At 42.6% G+C, this 18,761-nt stretch overlaps 1 protein-coding gene across 1 annotated transcript in view; it reads right to left on the bottom strand.

The window, feature by feature from the left end:
- The window catches only part of LOC308318977 (dolichyl-diphosphooligosaccharide--protein glycosyltransferase subunit STT3B), a 65,328-nt gene extending 47,513 nt beyond the window's left edge, over positions 1-17,815 (bottom strand). Inside the window, exon 1 of the mRNA XM_080768728.1 lies at positions 17,260-17,815. Within this exon, the coding sequence (XP_080624854.1) occupies positions 17,260-17,534 (275 nt within the window). The 5' untranslated portion in view covers positions 17,535-17,815. The remainder of the gene's footprint in view (positions 1-17,259) is intronic.
- Between the last annotated feature and the right edge of the window lie 946 nt (positions 17,816-18,761).

The raw sequence follows: 18,761 nt of genomic DNA, 5'->3' as shown, positions 1-18,761 counted from the left end.
ATCTGACAGGGCTACAACAAAGAGATATCTTCCCTTCAATAATCAGCCTTAGGCCAATTTGAATTGACAGCCTATATAGAGCGTCGCAGTCCCGCCTCCAACGAGAGACCCGGAAAATAATTCCCTGTTCATTTTCCTCAAAGACTTTTCAAATTTTATTTATTTAAAGACGTACTTTTGAAAAGTTAATTTAAAAATTAATTAAATATGGAGAAAGATGAAATGACATTTTTATTTTTTATTTTATTGAATATATCAAAATATGTGTTTGTAATGACCTTTTTTGCATTATCATATTTCTTGTCAACTCCAACTGTAGTCATGTAAAAAGATGAATCAGCTGTGAGAAGCGTATGGCAACTATTTTGTTAATTTCCTTCGTTTGTTCGTTTAATTAGGATAATAACATTTTGGTGGGGCAGTAGGGGTGCACGCTAAGGCTGAGAAAATAACCGCGTTACTTATGTCTTTTAACCGCATTACAGGGGTTGTGTGTGCAGTGTGCACTGAGGGGTTTGATTGGCACTTTTGGCAGTTCTGCCTTGGTGTGACCAGCGTGATTGAATAGCAAGGGCCGGTCCCCTTCCTGAATTCAGCCAATTTCAAGCAGGTGAGGGCAGTGCTAGAATTATTAGCAGATCTACAAGCTCACTTAACATTGCAGTGTGTCGTGAGATTGTAGGTCTGCTATTGTTGTCGCACATAAAGAAACTATAAACTTCAGCTGCATGGGAGGGGATACGGGTGGTGCAGGTTAACAGCCGGGATCTTCCGCTATTCAGTGGTAAGAAACAATCCATACATGACAGCCCTATAGTGTACGCTCATCCTCTCTTTGATAGATTACAGTAGTCCGACAGGAAATGGGGCGAGAGATGGGGGGGTGACAGTCACGCAGCAAAGGTTGTCGGGATCGGGACTTGAACCTGTGACATGCTGTCAGGCTGGATTACCAGCCTATAGGTGCACAGATGGCTACGCCAGCCGCCCGGGCCATCCTCTCCTCTTTTAGTAGTAGACCATAGTAGTCATGTGGAGCTTTGGAGAGCAGCCACAGAGACAAAAAACAAGGAAACACAGCACAGCGCTGGGGAAGGATATTGTTAAGAGTTGTTTCCCAACTGCAAGGCCAAAGGGGCTACTAAGTACTCTTTCAGCATAAACATATTCATCTCAAATAACATTTCTGTTGAGCCTGGGCCAATGAGACCATTTCTCAGCTGGGGTGTTCATTCAGTAGTACAATATTTTTCATGGAGGTATTGATAGTTGGTTGGTATCATCCATCCCCTGCCTACTTAGCCCCTGGAGGAAAAGGGGGCTATTGTTGTTGAAACTGTGACAAATGTGATATGACAAACACATTGCGCTCTCATTAGCCACATGGCATCATGGTGATATGATCTAATCAAGAAATAAACACATCGGCTTCCACAGTTACAGATTAAGATTGCTTATTTAAATTTGCAATAAAACTTTGTAATTGCCATGTAATTAGACAAGTAATGTAGCATACACTGATGTTTGCTTTGGATGAGCAAACTCCTGGTTGCCGCTAGCGTTATGCTAGCTGCTGCCCTTGAGGCTTCTTGCCTATTACGAAGCAGCGATTTCTTTTTTACCTGAGCCAACACGTCGTTGGTTTGTGTGTGCTTATGGATAATGTGTACGTGTTGAGCCTAGCAACATAAACCCTGAGGAGATAACAGAGATTTGAACTGATCTGTCTTGTTAATGCAACATGTAGAGCGAGAAAATGATAGGACTTACGATCTCAGCAAGAGAGAGTGAGAGAGGAAAGACAGAGTTAAAGAGAGAGTGAAAACAAGCTGGCAGTCTACCAGGTTACATCTGTTTACTCTTCAAATGAACCATGACAAATCCCTACCACTTGTTCACAGCACGACACACAGAAACAAACAGCACTCATCAAATTCACAGTAGCACGCAGGTGGATTATAATTGTAATAGATGACACTCTTCAATCAAGTGGAACAATCTGCCAGGACATGAAAATTTTGTTTCAAATTGAGTTGGAGATAGGCCTACTTGTAGTTAGATCCGTCAGTCATCCAGTTTAATTGCCTTCTGCATGGCTTTGTAAACCTGCAGTCTGCTTTGTCAGTTCCCCCTGATGGCTAGAACAAGGAAATGGAAGTTATAAAAATAATGAGTCGCATTTGAGGCAACAGGCATGGGTTTTACCATCTACAGCAAAACTAGAATTTACAAATGAGATAAAAATGATGTACTGTAGATCAAAACATTGCATATCCAAATAAAATGTATACTTAATACTATAATTATAGTATATATTTAATAAATAGTTGTGTTCATGTTTTATTTTCACACTCAAATAGACACAACTAGAGAAAATTGTGCCTATGGTGAAAAGCACAGAATAGAAATCCATTTATTTTGTCGTTTCAGTTGTCTCGGATTCTGTAAGCCTCACAAAAAGGAAATAATCAACCAACTCAGCTTTCTCCTGATCTCTGGCTCTGCTCATGTGTACAGTAGAACTGACCTACAGTACCGAGCCCAGAGGCAGAGACCTCTATTTTACTGAAGAGGGACTCTGACTGACTCATTCCACTAAAGCAGCCAGTGATATCCTGCAGACAGCAAGCATCTCTGCATCGGTTATGAGGAAAGTACAGTAGTTTCCCCACTGGAATATTTGTTTATTTTCTGTACATTTTCAATGGTAAAAAAAAAAAAATATGTACACATAGGGGAGTGTGGCGTTTACAGAGACAAATAAAAACTGGACATATCGAATGTAGAGCAAAATACCAAGAAACAGCTACAGCTAGCATGACAAGCATAATCCATGTCAGCCAAAGGACATCATCTCAAATCCCAGAACAGAATTTCTGTGGAAGGCGAATGAGTAATGTCCTCCACTCGACCACTCAGCTACTGTTCAGGTACCCTCGAGTCCAGAACGGACCTCTCAGCTAATCCACTGGAGCTGCTCAATGGCCCACTAGAAAAGATTTTGGTTGTACTGCATGGGGCAGCAAGGTGACCGTGAATATGTACAGTATACAAGTGAAAGTGGAAAGCCATGCGTTACTTAGCAGCAGTATGCAATAATGCAAGGTCAGTTAGTCAAGCTTCCTTCGATACACAAAGGCAAACTACAAATATAAGCTTATGTCTTTTAAAATGCTATTTTGATAGCAAATTCATGTGCATAGTTAAGGTTGAGGCGCACCTGTGTTAACTGCCCAGTATGCCAGTACGTTTGTGGAGGAATGAGAATCATGCTTTCAATGCGCAGAAAATAGTACTGTAGGAGAAAAGCTTTGAGGTCGGAGTACTGAAGCATTTTAATAATGAGAAACATAGAACAACTCCAGGCCATAGACTGGACTACTCAATCACTGTGTAGCTTTGTGACAACTATACAACACTACTAGCCTGGTGTGGGAACAGACAGGCACTTGCCATGCACACTGGTTTATGATAGTGGCTGACAATCTGTGCCCATCTAGACACCCTCACCAGACGCTGAATCTGATAGAAATAGAATTAAATCAATTCCAGCATACAAGATACCAGGAAACGTTTATTTGTGCCTGGTGTCAGTCAGGTAGACTTGATCCTAATCCAGGAAGGAGAGCAAGAAACGAGCCCCCCCCCCCAGAAAGAACTAGGAATTGTAGAAGTTGAGGCATATAAAGGAATATTCCATCCACACTCTCTGTAGTAGTCTTAGGAAAGTTGTTGAGGCATTTCAGTTTATTTCATTTGGACGGATGCTATTCTGACAGGTAGCTGTTTGAAGTCAAGTCATATATAGGCGTCAGAGTCAAAGGGTGCAGATGAGAACAGCTGCACAAATTGGCGTCTTTAAGGCGTGCATGGAAACAGTTTGTGTTGCATGTGATTTCAGTTTATTTATTTTGGTCATTCAAAAACAGATTAATACAGTGCCTGCTTTGTTATTTTTTGCAAAAGAAACATTGACCATAAAAAGGTGTAGGCTGAAGCCTAAGCCTATTGTGCACAGACACCTGAAGATATATAAGATGATGCACCGTGTTGAAAATGACTCTAGACGTCGAGAGAAGAAGAGAGAGAGACAGAGGCAGAACCAGACAGACAGAGCGATGTTGTCTTGGACCGTTTCCAAAATAGGAGGACCAAAGCGAATCTATCATGCTGCTGTAGCAGTGAGGAACAAACTGTATTCCTTTGGAGGCTACTGTGATGAAGACACCAACACCAACAACATGGAACAGATGGATGTCCATGTCTTCAACACAGTGTCTTTATGCTGGAAGAAGTTACCTCCAGTAAAACCTGGAAGAGGAGACGGTCACCTTGAGGTTCCATCCATGCACCACGGCCACACAGCTGTGTTGGTTGAAGATACAGTCTACATCTGGGGAGGCTATCCTTACTGCAATGTGCTTTATGCATTTGATGTCGACACCCACAGATGGTTCAAACCCAGGGTTTCTGGGAGTGTTCCAGAGGAGAGGTGTGACCACTCAGCCTGTGTGTTGGAGAAGGACATGTTTATCCATGGAGGATCCACCAAGCTGACTGGATGGACTAATGACATGTACAAGTTGGACACCAGCACAATGGTCTGGACTTTAATTAACACCAGAGGAACTGCACCACGTGTATCATCAGGCCACTCTGCCACCATCATCAGAACAAAGATGTTTGTAATTGGGGGTTACATGGGGGGTCAGTACTACAGCACCATCAGAGTGTTTGACACAGAGACCGACCAATGGCTGAGCACACCTTCTGCACAGCCTCTACCAGAACGACGCTGGCCACATTCAGCCTTTACCTACAATGAAAAGCTGTACATATTTGATGGCTGCAACGGTAACAAGAGCCTAAAAGATGTGTGGAAATTCAGTCCAAAGACCTTCACCTGGAAGAAGGTTGAGCCCAAGGGGAAAGGACCAGGTCCAACACATGGTATGCGCTGTTGCATTGTGGGTGATCGTGTCATCCTCTTTGGAGGATTCAAAGACAGAGACCCCAAACCCACTGATGAGCTGTTCATTTTAGACATGAGTCCTAGTCTTAAGATCATATGCAAACTAGCAGTTATTCAGTACTCTCTGGACCAATCAGAACTCCCACACGACATCAGGTGGGAACTGGCAGCCATGACCAAAAACACGTAAAAAATCAACAGCTCAGCCATCTAAGAGATAACCAAGCCCCCAGTAAGGCTATCCAACATTGAAGATGCCACTACCTACTGGCAAAATGTGGAATTGCAGCACTTTAATGGAGGTGGACGGACGTTCATGACGTCAAGTGCGTAAGCCTCAAAATTGAGGTCCGGGGCTAGGCTAAACTTCCGCTCGCTCGAGCCATTGAGTTATAATTATACTTCCGGGTGCTTCTAAACGCCACTGAGCAACTTCCACTGAAATGAATAGCGGGGGGGAGGGGGGTTGGTCTCTATCCTTTATATTATCTATGGCGAAAACGAGACAGGATCTCTTCCCTGTGGATGTCCCTTGTTGATGATGTCGTATTGATGATGTCAGCTAGAGTTCTCAGCAGGCCTGGAAATTAAGTGTACAAAATGTTGATCCAAATGTTTTGCTTACACCACCTATACGAGGGCAAACGCTGCCCGTTGGGCCAATAACACCCACACGGAAACTCATTTCTCAAAGATTTTCTTTCCCAAAATAATGAAAGTACAGTACATAGCACACTGAGCACAGTACAGTACAGTAACTATAAGTAAATAAGTTGCACCGCTCAGTTCACACAGGTGTGGTTGTTATTAAAAACTAAATCAATAGCCCAAAACAATGCATATCCAAAACAGTTTTTCTTTCAAGACCTTTGATAAAGCCAAACCTTTTAAAAGGACTGGAAAATTTGTTTTCTAATGTGTTTAAAATATTTCCAGGAATTTCATGACCGTAGAAACCCTGTCTGATGTACTCGTTGTACCCTGATGTACTCATTGTACTCTGATGTACTGGTTGTACTGGTTGTACTCTGATGTACTCTGATGTACTCATTGTACCCTGATGTACTCGTTGTACTGGTTGTACTCGTTGTACCCTGATGTACTCAATTTACAATTTAGGCATTTAGCAGACGCTCTTAATCCAGAGCGACTTACATTAAGCAAGAACAAAAGCATGGGAATACATCACATAAAAGCATTTATCATGAAACATGCGTAAGCTAAGAAAGTAACAGTGGAATATCTATATAATGAAACTATACATATAAACTATACATATATACTACTCGTTGTACCCTGATGTACTAGTTGTACCCTGATGTACACGTTGTACCCTGATGTACTCGTTGTACCCTGGCCTGATGTACTCGTTGTACCCTGATGTACACGTTGTACCCTGATGCACTCTTTGTACTCTGATGTACTTGTTGTATTCTGATGTACTTGTTGATACTTTCCCCCTTTTTTTTGCCGTGAAAATGTCCGTCATGGACTTGGCTGGCGACAGAGAATTTATAATGATGCTCCAGGCATTTGAGATACTGTATCCCATCACAGAGTCAAATACGAGTTCTGTGATCCTGTCCATGTCAAATTCCTGCACTTAATGTGGTTAACATGTCATAACTGTGCAGGAAAGAGCAGTCAAATCAAATAGATTGTTTCACTGCCCTCTTTAATTGTTTCCATGTAAACATAGAAACGATGATGCAAAAAATTATCACGATTAGACGATTATGTAATAATTGTGACAAGACTAATGGCAGCCTCCAGCAGCTGGAAAAGGGGAAAGAGCTAAGAAAACTGGTCATGGGAAAACAGAGAGATGGAGCAAACTGGTGAGGGAAACACATCCCACTATATGTGGAATGTGGAAAAAGTCCAAACTCAATGACGTTGAATGGTTGCTGGTCTGAGTAAGTCAGTCATCCATGGAATTCATACGAAAGAAAAAAAAAACACAACAACAAAACCCTAACCCTGCACAGAGGAGAACAGAAAGTATAAGTCACATGGACTGAAGTTAAATTCCTGGCAGTGGCAATTTCTCTACCGAAGAAGATTCAGAGCTTGTATGCATGCTTCTGTCACTTCGCCATCTACAGTACATAAAGGTGAAAAGAAAAGCCGAGCTCACACTCGCTTCCTTTTCATCAGTGAAACAAACACACTCGCAGCATAGAAGGACACTGTCAGCATCCTCTATAGAAATACAAAAATAAATGTTATTCAGAAAACATTTCCATCCAATGCGTCTAGTTTTACAGAGGGGAAAATAATAGGGGTATAGAAAATCAGCTAGGTGAGATTCTGAGTTGTGTGTGCGCATGCATGCGCGTGTACGTTGGGGGGCTACTACCTGTCTGTCCTCTCAGTCACACACCACCACCTGTAGCTGTGGAGGTCAGCCAAATGTTAGAGTAGTAGTGCAAGTTAAAAGATGAATGAATCCAAATGGTGGTAGTGAGAGTAGATGTTGGCTGAGGAAGGCAGGAAATAAGTCATGCAGGCCTCCCTCCATCTGATAAAACCACATCCTGAAGATACAATTTCTGCAGGCATGTTATTCGAGCCCGACCGATCCGTCGGTCGCACCGATGTATCGGTCATTTTGCGACATCGGTGTTTATTTAATCCGATGTCCCGATGTTTATACAGGAGGGGGAAAACTATTTAATGTTTACTGCAGTCCATCCTGCACATATCACTCTCTCGGTCCTGCACCGCTGTACTGGAGAAGTATATCACCTTTTCGGTTCTGCATCGAGGTCGCATTGCAGGCTTCGTCATAACTTTGCGTGGTGGCGGCGGCGCATGCTTAAAATAAACATATCTACAAGCGTACATCGTGTACCATACCATACATACCATTCCGTGTCGATAACTTGTACATCTGTTATTTTTGCGCATGTGAACCTCGTACGCTGCCATTAAATTTGCGCTGCGCCTCGACAGACATATATGCGTTTACTATTAAAATCAGACAGCTAGCTGTCATATCAATAGTGATCCCTGTAAAAAAGACATGCTTTTAGAACTAATTATTAATGCAGCCTCACAACTGCCGAAGCCCGATGTCCTGTATAAAGTCTGAATGCATTCACACCAGTAACGAACCGCACCGTGGTTCGTTTGGAAGCAAACAGAGTCCGGCCTTTTTTAGCGGACCATGGTTCGTTTCTTTGATCCGCACCAGAGTTCGGATGCACGTTCACACCAACCGAACCAAAGGGGTAAGCGGACCATGGTTCGTTTTAAACGAACCAAACATGTCCGGTGTGAAAGTGCCCTTAGAGTAGTATGAGGCCTACATTATACGTTGATACCTTGTGGCTCTTAACAGGTTTTGGACATCTTTAGAATTACACCCGTAGGAGGCCCATGACGAAGGTCTTTTATTTTAAATCGGATTGCTATAATGTACAGTGCCTTCGGAAAATATTCACACCTTCACTTTTACCACATTTTGTTTTGTTTTACAGCCTCATTTCAAAATGGATTAAATTCGTTTTTTTCCCTCATCAATCTACACACAATAACCCAAAATGATGAAGTGAATAAAGTTTTCAAATATTTTGTTAATTTATTAAAAATAAGAAACTGGAAAAACACATGTAGTTGTACATAAGTATTCACACTCTTGACTTAGTACTAAGTTGAGGCACCTTTGGCAGCAATTACAGCCTTAATACTTTTTGGGAATGATCCTACAAGCTTGGCACACTTGAATTTGTGGTATTTTCCCCCTTCTTCTCTGCAGATCTCTGTCAGGTTAGACGGGGAGCATCGCTGCACAGCTGTTTTCAGGTCCTTTCAGAGATGCTCAATGGGGTTCAAGTCTGGGCTCTGGCTGGGCCACTCAAGGACTTTCACAGAGTTGTCCTAAAACCAATCCTTCGTTATCTTAGCTGTGTGCTTGGGGTCGTTGTCCTGTTAAAAGGTGAATCGTTGACCAAGTCGGAGGTCCCGAGTGCTGGATGTCTCTGTACACCGTCTCTGTACACTGCTCCATTCATCTTTCCCTCTATCCTGACAAGTCTCCCAGTTCCTGCCGTTGAAAAACATCCCCACAGCATGATGCTGCCACCACCATGCTTCACCGTAGGGATGGTATTTGCCAGGTGATGAGCGGTGCCTGGTTTCCTCCAGACCGAAGCCTCTCCTCAATAAAAGGCACATGACAGCCGGGCGTCACAGCACGCATGGAGTTTGCCAAAAGGCACCTAAACGACTCTCAGACCATTATTAACAAGATTCTTTGGTCTGATTAAAAGAAGATTGAGCTTTTTGGCCTGAATGCCATGCGTTACGTCTGGAGGAAACCAGGCACCGCTCATCACCTGGCAAATACCATCCCTACGGTGAAGCATGGTGGTGGCAGCATCATGCTGTGGGGATGTTGTTCAACGGCAGGAACTGGGAGACTTGTCAGGATAGAGGGAAAGATGAATGGAGCAGTGTACAGAGATATCCTGGATGAAAACCTGCTCCAGAGCCCTCAGGACCTCCGACTTGGTCAACGATTCACTTTCCAACAGGACAACGACCCCAAGCACACAGCTACGATAACGAAGGATTGGTTTTAGGACAACTCAGTGAAAGTCCTTAAGTGGCCCAGCCAGAGCCCAGACTTGAACCCCATTGAGCATCTCTGAAAGGACCTGAAAACAGCTGTGCAGCGATGCTCCCCGTCTAACCTGACAGAGATCTGCAGAGAAGAAGGGGGAAAATACCACAAATTCAAGTGTGCCAAGCTTGTAGGATCATTCCCAAAAAGTATTAAGGCTGTAATTGCTGCCAAAGGTGCCTCAACTTAGTACTAAGTCAAGAGTGTGAATACTTATGTACATGTGTTTTTCCAGTTTCTTATTTTTAATAAATTAACAAAATATTTGAAAAAACTTTTTTCACTTCATCATTATGGGGTATTGTGTGTAGATTGATGAGGAAAAAAACAAATTTAATCCATTTTGAAATGAGGCTGTAACAAAACAAAATGTGGTAAAAGTGAAGGGGTGTGAATACTTTCCGAAGGCACTGTATTTTTGACAGGGCCATTGCTAGGCCACACCTTGTGCAGCTCTCTCTGACATGTTTCATGCATGTTTCACTTCCTTGTTTACGGGCCAACTAAACGCTGTTCTCTCTGAATCTACGTCACTCTCCATGGTTTTGATCAGAACGGGGATGTTCTGTCCTAATTTCTGACTTAACCAAGCATCTCTCATATATATATATATATATATATATATATATATATATATATATATAGGCTACAGGACTGCACAATACATAATCTCGAGATGTCTGAAAGAATCATGTAGGTTTAATGCACAATTGCTTCATTACTGTGTAATGTGCCTGTACATATTGCGTGACCATAAAGTGGCTGTGGCACTATATGTGCTGAGAGAGTTGTTTCTCCAACATGGGACCATGAGGCATGAACACATTAGATAGATCAGGAAAGGTGGAAAATATTACATTAACAGATGGAGGGAAATCATTGTCCTGCAGATAAATCACACATCTTTCATACAGATTCAGCACCATGTAAGCTTAGAAGAGCTTGTTTCATCTTCCCCGGTGCCGTTATGTAATCTAGCATCAGATTTCATCTTCTTGTAGACTGAGCAACGGAGATATTCCACAAATACAGAAGAGAGGAATACCTAGTGAAACACAAGTCAGATAAAATACTTATTCGGACAAAAACAAAAGATTAGTTCTCAAGGTTTGCTATTCTATATTCTGTAAATAGGGATAGGAAATGGGGGGGGGAAACGATTATCGATTATTAATTTGAATAATCGATTTCGGGTCCCATTAACGATTATTCGGACCCATCCTTAGACGACGCAGCAATAGACACACGGTGACTACAAATTTCACACCCCCAAATGAGACAGTGTCCCCACTTCTGGTCCGTTAGAACGGTGTACTGCAGGCCAGCCCATAGAAGTCCATTTAGCCTACTTTTAAAACCAGTAAGACGCGCAAACGCGGGAAGCGAACGCAGCTCGTACATATTTGGGTTTTGGACGTATAGCTGCTTTGGGGACTCCTTATATGGTTATGACTGAGTCATGGTGACGTAATCACTCAGCTCCATATATGGGCACAAAAGCGGGACAGACAGACAGACATGATCTGCTAGGTCTCATTGCGAACGCAGTGATTGCGAACGCAGTGATTGCGAAAGCAGTGAGCACTTACTATGAGACCTAGCAGATCATGTCCGTCTGTCTGTCTGTCTGTCTGTCTAACTGTCTGTGTGTCCGTGTGTCACGCTTTTGTGCCCATATATGGAGCTGCTTTGGGGACTCCTTATATGGTTATGGCTGAGTCATGGTGACATGAGTATGATGGCGTGCTATAAATCTTAAAAAACCCAAATATGTACGAGCTGCGTTCGCTTCCCGCGTCTTACTGGTAGTAAGTGCTCAGTGCGTTCGCAATCACTGCGTTCGCAATAATATGAAATGAACTGAAGACTATATTGATTTGAATAAAAATATGTTTCCAAATGTCAACATATATTGTTTTCTCAAGAGGATGTATTTCACATTTAATTTACCACTTTAATGAGTTAACAGAGTAGAGGGGAGACGGCAGACAGAGAACCTGTCGCTTCACTGCATTTATGAGGCTACGAGCGCCGACTTTGAATAGTGGAATTCTCAATAATACATCCCGATCCCGACTGACTTTGTTATTCATGTCTATATTTTGAACATGTCACAAGCTTATTAATATGTTCTACCTACCGCAGAGCTCCGACGCCCGACGGTCTGTTTTACCGTTGTCAACTTAGTATTAATAATTAGTCTTGCAAGATGCGGTTTAGATCATTTTCAACAAATACATAGCATATAAAACGAAATACAACAAATATATCTGGGTATTGAAAACCTCAAGGGATGCAACCGTGACGTATATACAGTAGGCCTACCGTGCGACCACTTTGACTTGAGATTTACAATGCTAGCACTTTTCACAAACTGATGGAGTATATTATAGTACATTGTGGGATGTATATTGAGATGGCAGGTATGTGACATTGAAAAGGACAAATCAAACATATGGGACACTATTGGAACACAAAAATAAATCGCTACAGCCTCAGTAATGAACCAGTAAAATGAGGGTATTTTATGATGCCTCTCATAGGGATTGCATTGGCAGCTGCAGTACACCGTGAAACGGAGCAGAAGTGGGGCCGCTGAGGGGGGGTGAAATTTGTAGTCCCTGTGTGTCTCTATGGGAATCAAACAGGTTAATTTAATCAAGATTCATTAATACGCATGCCTACACGTTTCCGTAATTAATTTAAATGATTTGTAAGGACTTTTGGTATCCATTTTTTTGGCATCCATTGTTAGGTATGCCCATAATGACCACGTATGGTCTAAAAGTGTGAAAATCGTATTTACTCTGTTGAGGAAATGCCCTGCCACGCGACGCGGCCCCTCTCTCCCACCCAGTGGTTCTGTGGATCAGGCTCTCATGTCAGCCAGCCGTCCTTCCTTTCCAGAGAATCTACCTGCCCATTTACTGTGTCTCCCTGCTTATTACTACAAGTCAGGGCAGAAGCTCTGTCTGCCATGTACAAACAGCAATGTCTGGCACAGTTATTGACACTCAAGGCTCAGGTTTCAGGCAGTACAGTATGTCAACGGAGCTGACCCGCAGTACAAACTGTGATGACAAACCGACAAGCTGAGCATGCTGCTGAAGGCATCAGACAACTGAACATGGAGACTATGTTTACTCTCGTGATTCATTGTCAGTAATCACACAGTAGTTGCGTAGGAAGACTGGAATGGATTTTTGTCTTTGTGTGCAATATTTGGACAGGGATCTGAGCTTTTTATTTTTTATTGTCCAAACCTGAAAATAAATAAACCACACATGTATGTATCCACAGAAAATGTGAGATAGCAATGTGAAAGAAAATCTGATCTCTGCTGGCAGCTGGTATAGTATAAATGAAGACAGTGGAGCCCAATCTGGGCATTGTTTTCCTCTTCCATTTCAAAACAGACATTTTATTTTTGCTCCCATGTCTGCATGCCTTCTGCTTTGAAACTTTGAAGCCACCTTTTTCCTGTATGGCAGATATCAAGGTAAACCTAATCCTTTAAGACAGATGTACAACAGTGCAGGTTGGACACCTATTCATTACAGAGAATAAAACTCTCATTCTCCAAGTGCGTCTTGTAATGTAGCACAACTGATTACCACTTCTGCAGTGGCAGTGCAGCCTTGGAGCAAACAAGACACACACTTTATCAGTGAGTCCTCATGAACGAACCACTAGCCTATTTCCCATTATCTTCAATTCATGCATAGAGGGATAACAACGATCTTGTACTAGACTGTTCCTATTATCTATAAAACTAAAGGAGATTCTCCACCAGCTTTTCTGAATTTTGTGGCCCATTGAGCTCATTACTCATGCATAGCATACATGTGTCAAGTAGAGTAACACTAATATTGGTCGGCCACTGTTGGCTAATGCAGATGGCATTGTCTATGTGTATGTATATATATATATATATATATATATATATCTCTCTCATTAAGGCTATTTTTCCAAATAGGTCTTTCTATCATTATCACACACATCTATATATATATATATATATATATATATATAAGTTTATGTTCTCTAATCTCGAGTTGTTCATTTACAGTAATGATGAAGATTGGCTCAATAATTATCCCATGTTGAGAACCACTGCTCCACACACCTAGGTTAGCAGCAAGTATATTAATGAATCCAAATGTTGTTCAGAGGCCAACAACATAAATGACCATCAACAGGCACTGTTAGATTCAAATGATATCTCTATGAAACTTCTAGGGTTCTCCTCTTCAGAGTTTCACCTTTTCAATTTGTTGAAAGGCAGACAAAAAAGTGGCTTTGTGCCAGTTGTTTGAAGTATGATGCTGGTGCAAGAATAATAATTGTTACTGGGTGTTTTTATCATTTAATAAAATGATGTAACACAGACTTGGGCTAAGCAACAGTCAGTTGGTGTCGGATGTAACTAACTTTGACACTTCCTGGCGGAAGCTAAGTTGGATATAACACAAGGAAGGAAAGCTAAATTATGATCAAATGCAAGAACAGCATCGTCTCTGGTTAGTGCCAGATTACTCTCAGGTGGTTCATTATGTCTGAATTTCACTTCTTAAACCAAATTTCATGGACCAGTATTCAAACAAACAGGAAGTAAATATCTCATCGAACCCCCCATTCTATCCCTAAATTTAAAAAATAAGTGTTCTTTGTGCCTCAACACAATACCTCTCATTTGCTGTGAATTTTTGGAGGGGAATATTTGTGAAACATTTTATTTCCATACTCTGCACCCCAGTATTGCCGCGCTCATGGGACCGGACCTTAGTCTTTTTCAAAAATTATTAGTAGACCTTCAGCATTTCTAGTTGAGGACCCCTGGGTTAGACCCACCGTCTGATTGGCTCCCGGGCAGGCATAGTTTTACTGAGGTTAAAGTTAGGTTTAGGTATAGCTTTACTGAGGTTAGGTTTCGGGTTAGGCATAGTTTTACTGAGGTTAGGTTTAGGGTTAGGTTTAGGCATAGTTTTACTGAGGTTAGGTTAAGGCATAGTTGTAACAACCAGAACTGTCAATCACAGCGACAACTGGCCAATCACAGAGGGGACTCCCTAGAACCCTGGTGGGATTCATACATAATGTCGTGTCATGGACATAATTACCTATTGTCAAAAAGTATAATTATGATTATTAAGATATATTTTCACCTTATTTCAACAATCCTTTTTATTTATTTTTCTAATAATTGTCATCCCACGATTTTGTAACCCATTTTTCACCCATGTGTCAATTACCTAATGTGATCCTGGGCTCTACACACCCTCCGCCAACCTGGGGAGAATATTTCAACAATCCTGTTAAACCATTTAGTTGCATCGTTTCCCAAAAGGGGGTAGGGGTACTACATAAGCACCTAGGGGTAGGTGGAGGAAATCGTAAAAGAAAGTCGAAAATGGAAACATGCCTTTTTACCAGCTTGCTATAAAGCTTGTCTATGAAACACTTTGAGAAATATAGGCGTTTCCTTCCTTAATTTCTTCTTTATACCCCACCAGGGAAAAGGGGCATGGCTTTAAACATTATAAAGGCTAGGACACCATATGGTGGCCAAAGAAATGAACTACAGGTTTTAAAGTTGAAACTTAAAAACCACACCCGTGTGAAGTGAGGGGCGCTAATAAAAGTCTAACTCATGTTGATTAGGTGATGTAATAGTGATGTAAAACAAACGGTGCAAACAAACATTAAATGCCATTAACAATAAAGAGACAATATGGCGTAAATGACACATGACATAAATGTTTCCTTCATTGTCAAAGGCGTTTACAAAACAAACATTAAACTAAAGTCAAACATTAAACCTGTGTATAGGAGGGCTAGCGCCCCTCAAAAATAAATACATTAATAAGAATGAAATTCGCCGTCTCTGAAACCGTGTTCAAAGGAGTTGCAATACAAATCCATCTATAAATGCACCACGTCTCTCTGCGTACGTCTGTAATCCACATAACTCGAAAACCGTTCACCCAACCGACTTCAAATGCGACACGTTCCACAGGGAGTGCAGCGCCCGGTGTCGAGTCCGTCGGATAAGCACAAAAGCCTCTGCCCGTGCTTTGGACCTGGTCACCCCTATGTATCCATATATGGAGCTGGCCTGTTCTGACATCACAACACTTCATATTTCTGTCGAACACAGGACTCCAAAATATCCATATATGGGCATAAAAGGGTGGAACTTATCAGGGCAGGGTGGAACGGGTACTCTGACACGGGTACAACGGGTATTGCATAGCCGGGTGTAGCCCCGCTCGGAACCCAACGGTACGTAAAGTTTCTGACATTTGGATGACTTTACCCATAGGGTCCCGTGCCATCGGACACCGGCTAAATGGTACACAGACATACATAACTTCGGAAACGTCCGTGCTGCGCATTCTTGAGGGTTAGATAATTCAAAAGAAGCATAGGAGCTATAGGAGACAACGGAAACGTCTGAGAATTTTCCTTTGGTGCAGAAGCAGTGTTTGACCGTTTTGGCAGCTCTGAAATTCTCTCTTCCTTGACTTCCTTATTGACAACATCCCATTGTACCGCCTCCAGTATCGACAGTGGCTAGCTGCCCTACGTTCCTGCCTCTGAACCGCTCTGTCACAGCTAGCCACTGTCGTGCGGGAGGCGGTACAATGGCATATCAATAAGGAAGTCAAGGGTTCCGAGCGGGGCTAAGCCGGGTGGGGCATGGATCTCCAACTTCCATCGTTCCCGACTCGGTTCTCTACACAGCACCTATCTAAGGTTACCGGTATTTAAAACTGCCGTTTTTATTACAAACCTAGTAGGAGTTTAGCTTGGTATAAATTCCTTTTTTTCTTGTTTACCATGACGACACCATTAAGACATTTACTTTTTGTGAAATCTGCTGATCTGTAATGTTACAAATATAAAATAACTTGACTAACAGAATTGTTCTGTTATTGAACAGAAATTAATACAGATTTGTATGCCGTTTTATTTTGAACGTATTCACAATTCTAATACTAATTCCAAATCTTTTAATTCTTATTTGTAATGTTATATTCTTCAAAACATTGATTATCATAGCACCCGCTAAGGCTTTCTTTTGACATTTTCTAAGATAAATATTGTAGACTAATCCAGGATCCCCTTTACTCACAGGTAAAGGGGAGGGGACTGGAGCCAAAAAGTTTGAGTACCACTGAGTTAGAGGATACCTATACTAGAATATCATCATCTATAACTTAACACTATACAATCGACACAGCGCTTCAGTGTCACCCAGGCACCGTTATGTCACCATTGTCCTCATTCATTGTGCGAACTGAAGACCCCCACCACCACCATCTCCAGCTCCCAATGACAACACAAGCTGCCTGATTACTTGTCCTAGGCTGTTACACGATACGGCGCTGCCGGGTAAAACGACATAATATGACAGACCATCTGACAGCGCTGTAGTTAAACAGGGGGGGGGGGGGGGTTGATGAGAACAAGATATTTCCAACAGAGCATTAAGACAATGTATTGTTCTGGTCACGATTTGTATGGCCTGCCCTGATCCATTCAGCCTTAATTGTAGTATGAACCGACTCGACTCAAAGTAGGCCTGTGTGTATGTGTGTGTGTGTGTGTGTGTGTGTGTGTGTGTGTGTGTGTGTGTGTGTGTGTGTCTACAACTCACCAAGGGTCAAACTCGTGTATGATGCTCTCGAAGCGAATGACAGCGAAGAGCCTGGAGCTGAAGCCGGCCAGCCAGGCCAGGAACAGGATAGTGAAAGACAGCAGAGACTGCCAGCCGGCAGGCTGCGTCAGACCGATCGACAGAGCTCCTGCGCCGGGGCCGCTGCTTCCTTCTCCGGCCACCGCCGTGCTGGTGCGGCCGTTCCCCGAGTAGGACGCCCCGATGTTCGCGGGGGATTTGTGTTTGTTTTCGGAAACTGGGTGATGTTCCGCCATATTCTACGTCAGTCCCGTTGTGGCTAGCAAGCTATCCGCTACACACACACACGGGAAAGAAAGCCCCCCCCTTTTCGCTGCCACGCTCCACTTCTGAAGCGCCTTTCACCCCCTTCCCTGCGCGCCCCTCCTTGTACCTAGGCGCTAGATGTATTCCTGACTTCCAACTGTACTTTATAGCGACCAGAAATTCCACAAAGTTATCCCAAGGAGTCACATAGCAGCCGGGTTTTGCAGACACATGCGGCTAGATTAGTTCCTCCTTCCTTGGAAGTGGATGATGATGATGGGGCGGGAGCAGAGTGGTTAGCAGGAAGAGCCTGTCAGCCTGTCACAGGCAGACAGGTACAGCGAGGCGGGCCGCAGCTCTGGGAGTGAACCAATCCTGTGGCGAGGCCCGCTAATCGACAGCCAAACCAACCAATTGTGTCACACCATTCTGACAGTGGCGGGTGACAGGTCACGAGCGGATGCACCAATAGGTGCGGAGGATTTAGAGTAACTGACAGCAGGGAGAGCGTATAGGATATTAACAACACAGGACGGCTAGACATGCACAAGCCAATTAAATAAATGAATTTGACCAGAAAATATTGACAAGGCGGAAAGGGTGAAAGAGTGAAAGTGACAGCCAGGAGTAAAGTAATAACAATAACTCCACACCAGAGAACCAGAGAACAATAACTCCACACCAACCATTTACACCCAGATATCAACATTGAACATTGAGTATAAAAGTCTGTTCAGTGCTGTTCGAAAATTAAGGCCCGGCCCTATAGGGCCCTCATCAAACCCTGGCGTAATATAATTAAGTATAATATATATAATTATACTCTAAGGCTGCCTTAGGCTTAGATCATCATCTCCATATATGGAGCTGACCTGTTCTGACATTCCCAAACCTACAGTACAATACACTCAAGACACGCTCCATATATGGCCACACCTCACCAAAACCCCCCTCCCAGTATTCCCCCTCCCAGTGAGATGTGGCATTCCACAAGGAATTATACTAGAGCCTTTACTGTTCCTATGTAAACGACATGACATCAGCTTGTGACTGCAATTTATTCGTCTTGGACAGGGATAAAATTGCAGGTTGAAAAAGACTTCAGCTCAGAACTCTGCACCTAGCTCACTGATATTAAACATGCAAACTTTCATTACACCTGGGAAAAACTGAATCCATTCTCTTTGGATCAAATAGTAATCTCATCAAGGCCGACG

This window comes from Protomyctophum bolini (assembly GCF_963924005.1).
Source record: "Protomyctophum bolini genome assembly, chromosome: 7".
Classification (NCBI taxonomy): Eukaryota; Metazoa; Chordata; class Actinopteri; order Myctophiformes; family Myctophidae; genus Protomyctophum; species Protomyctophum bolini.
This window is presented reverse-complemented; position numbering and strand designations above follow the sequence as displayed.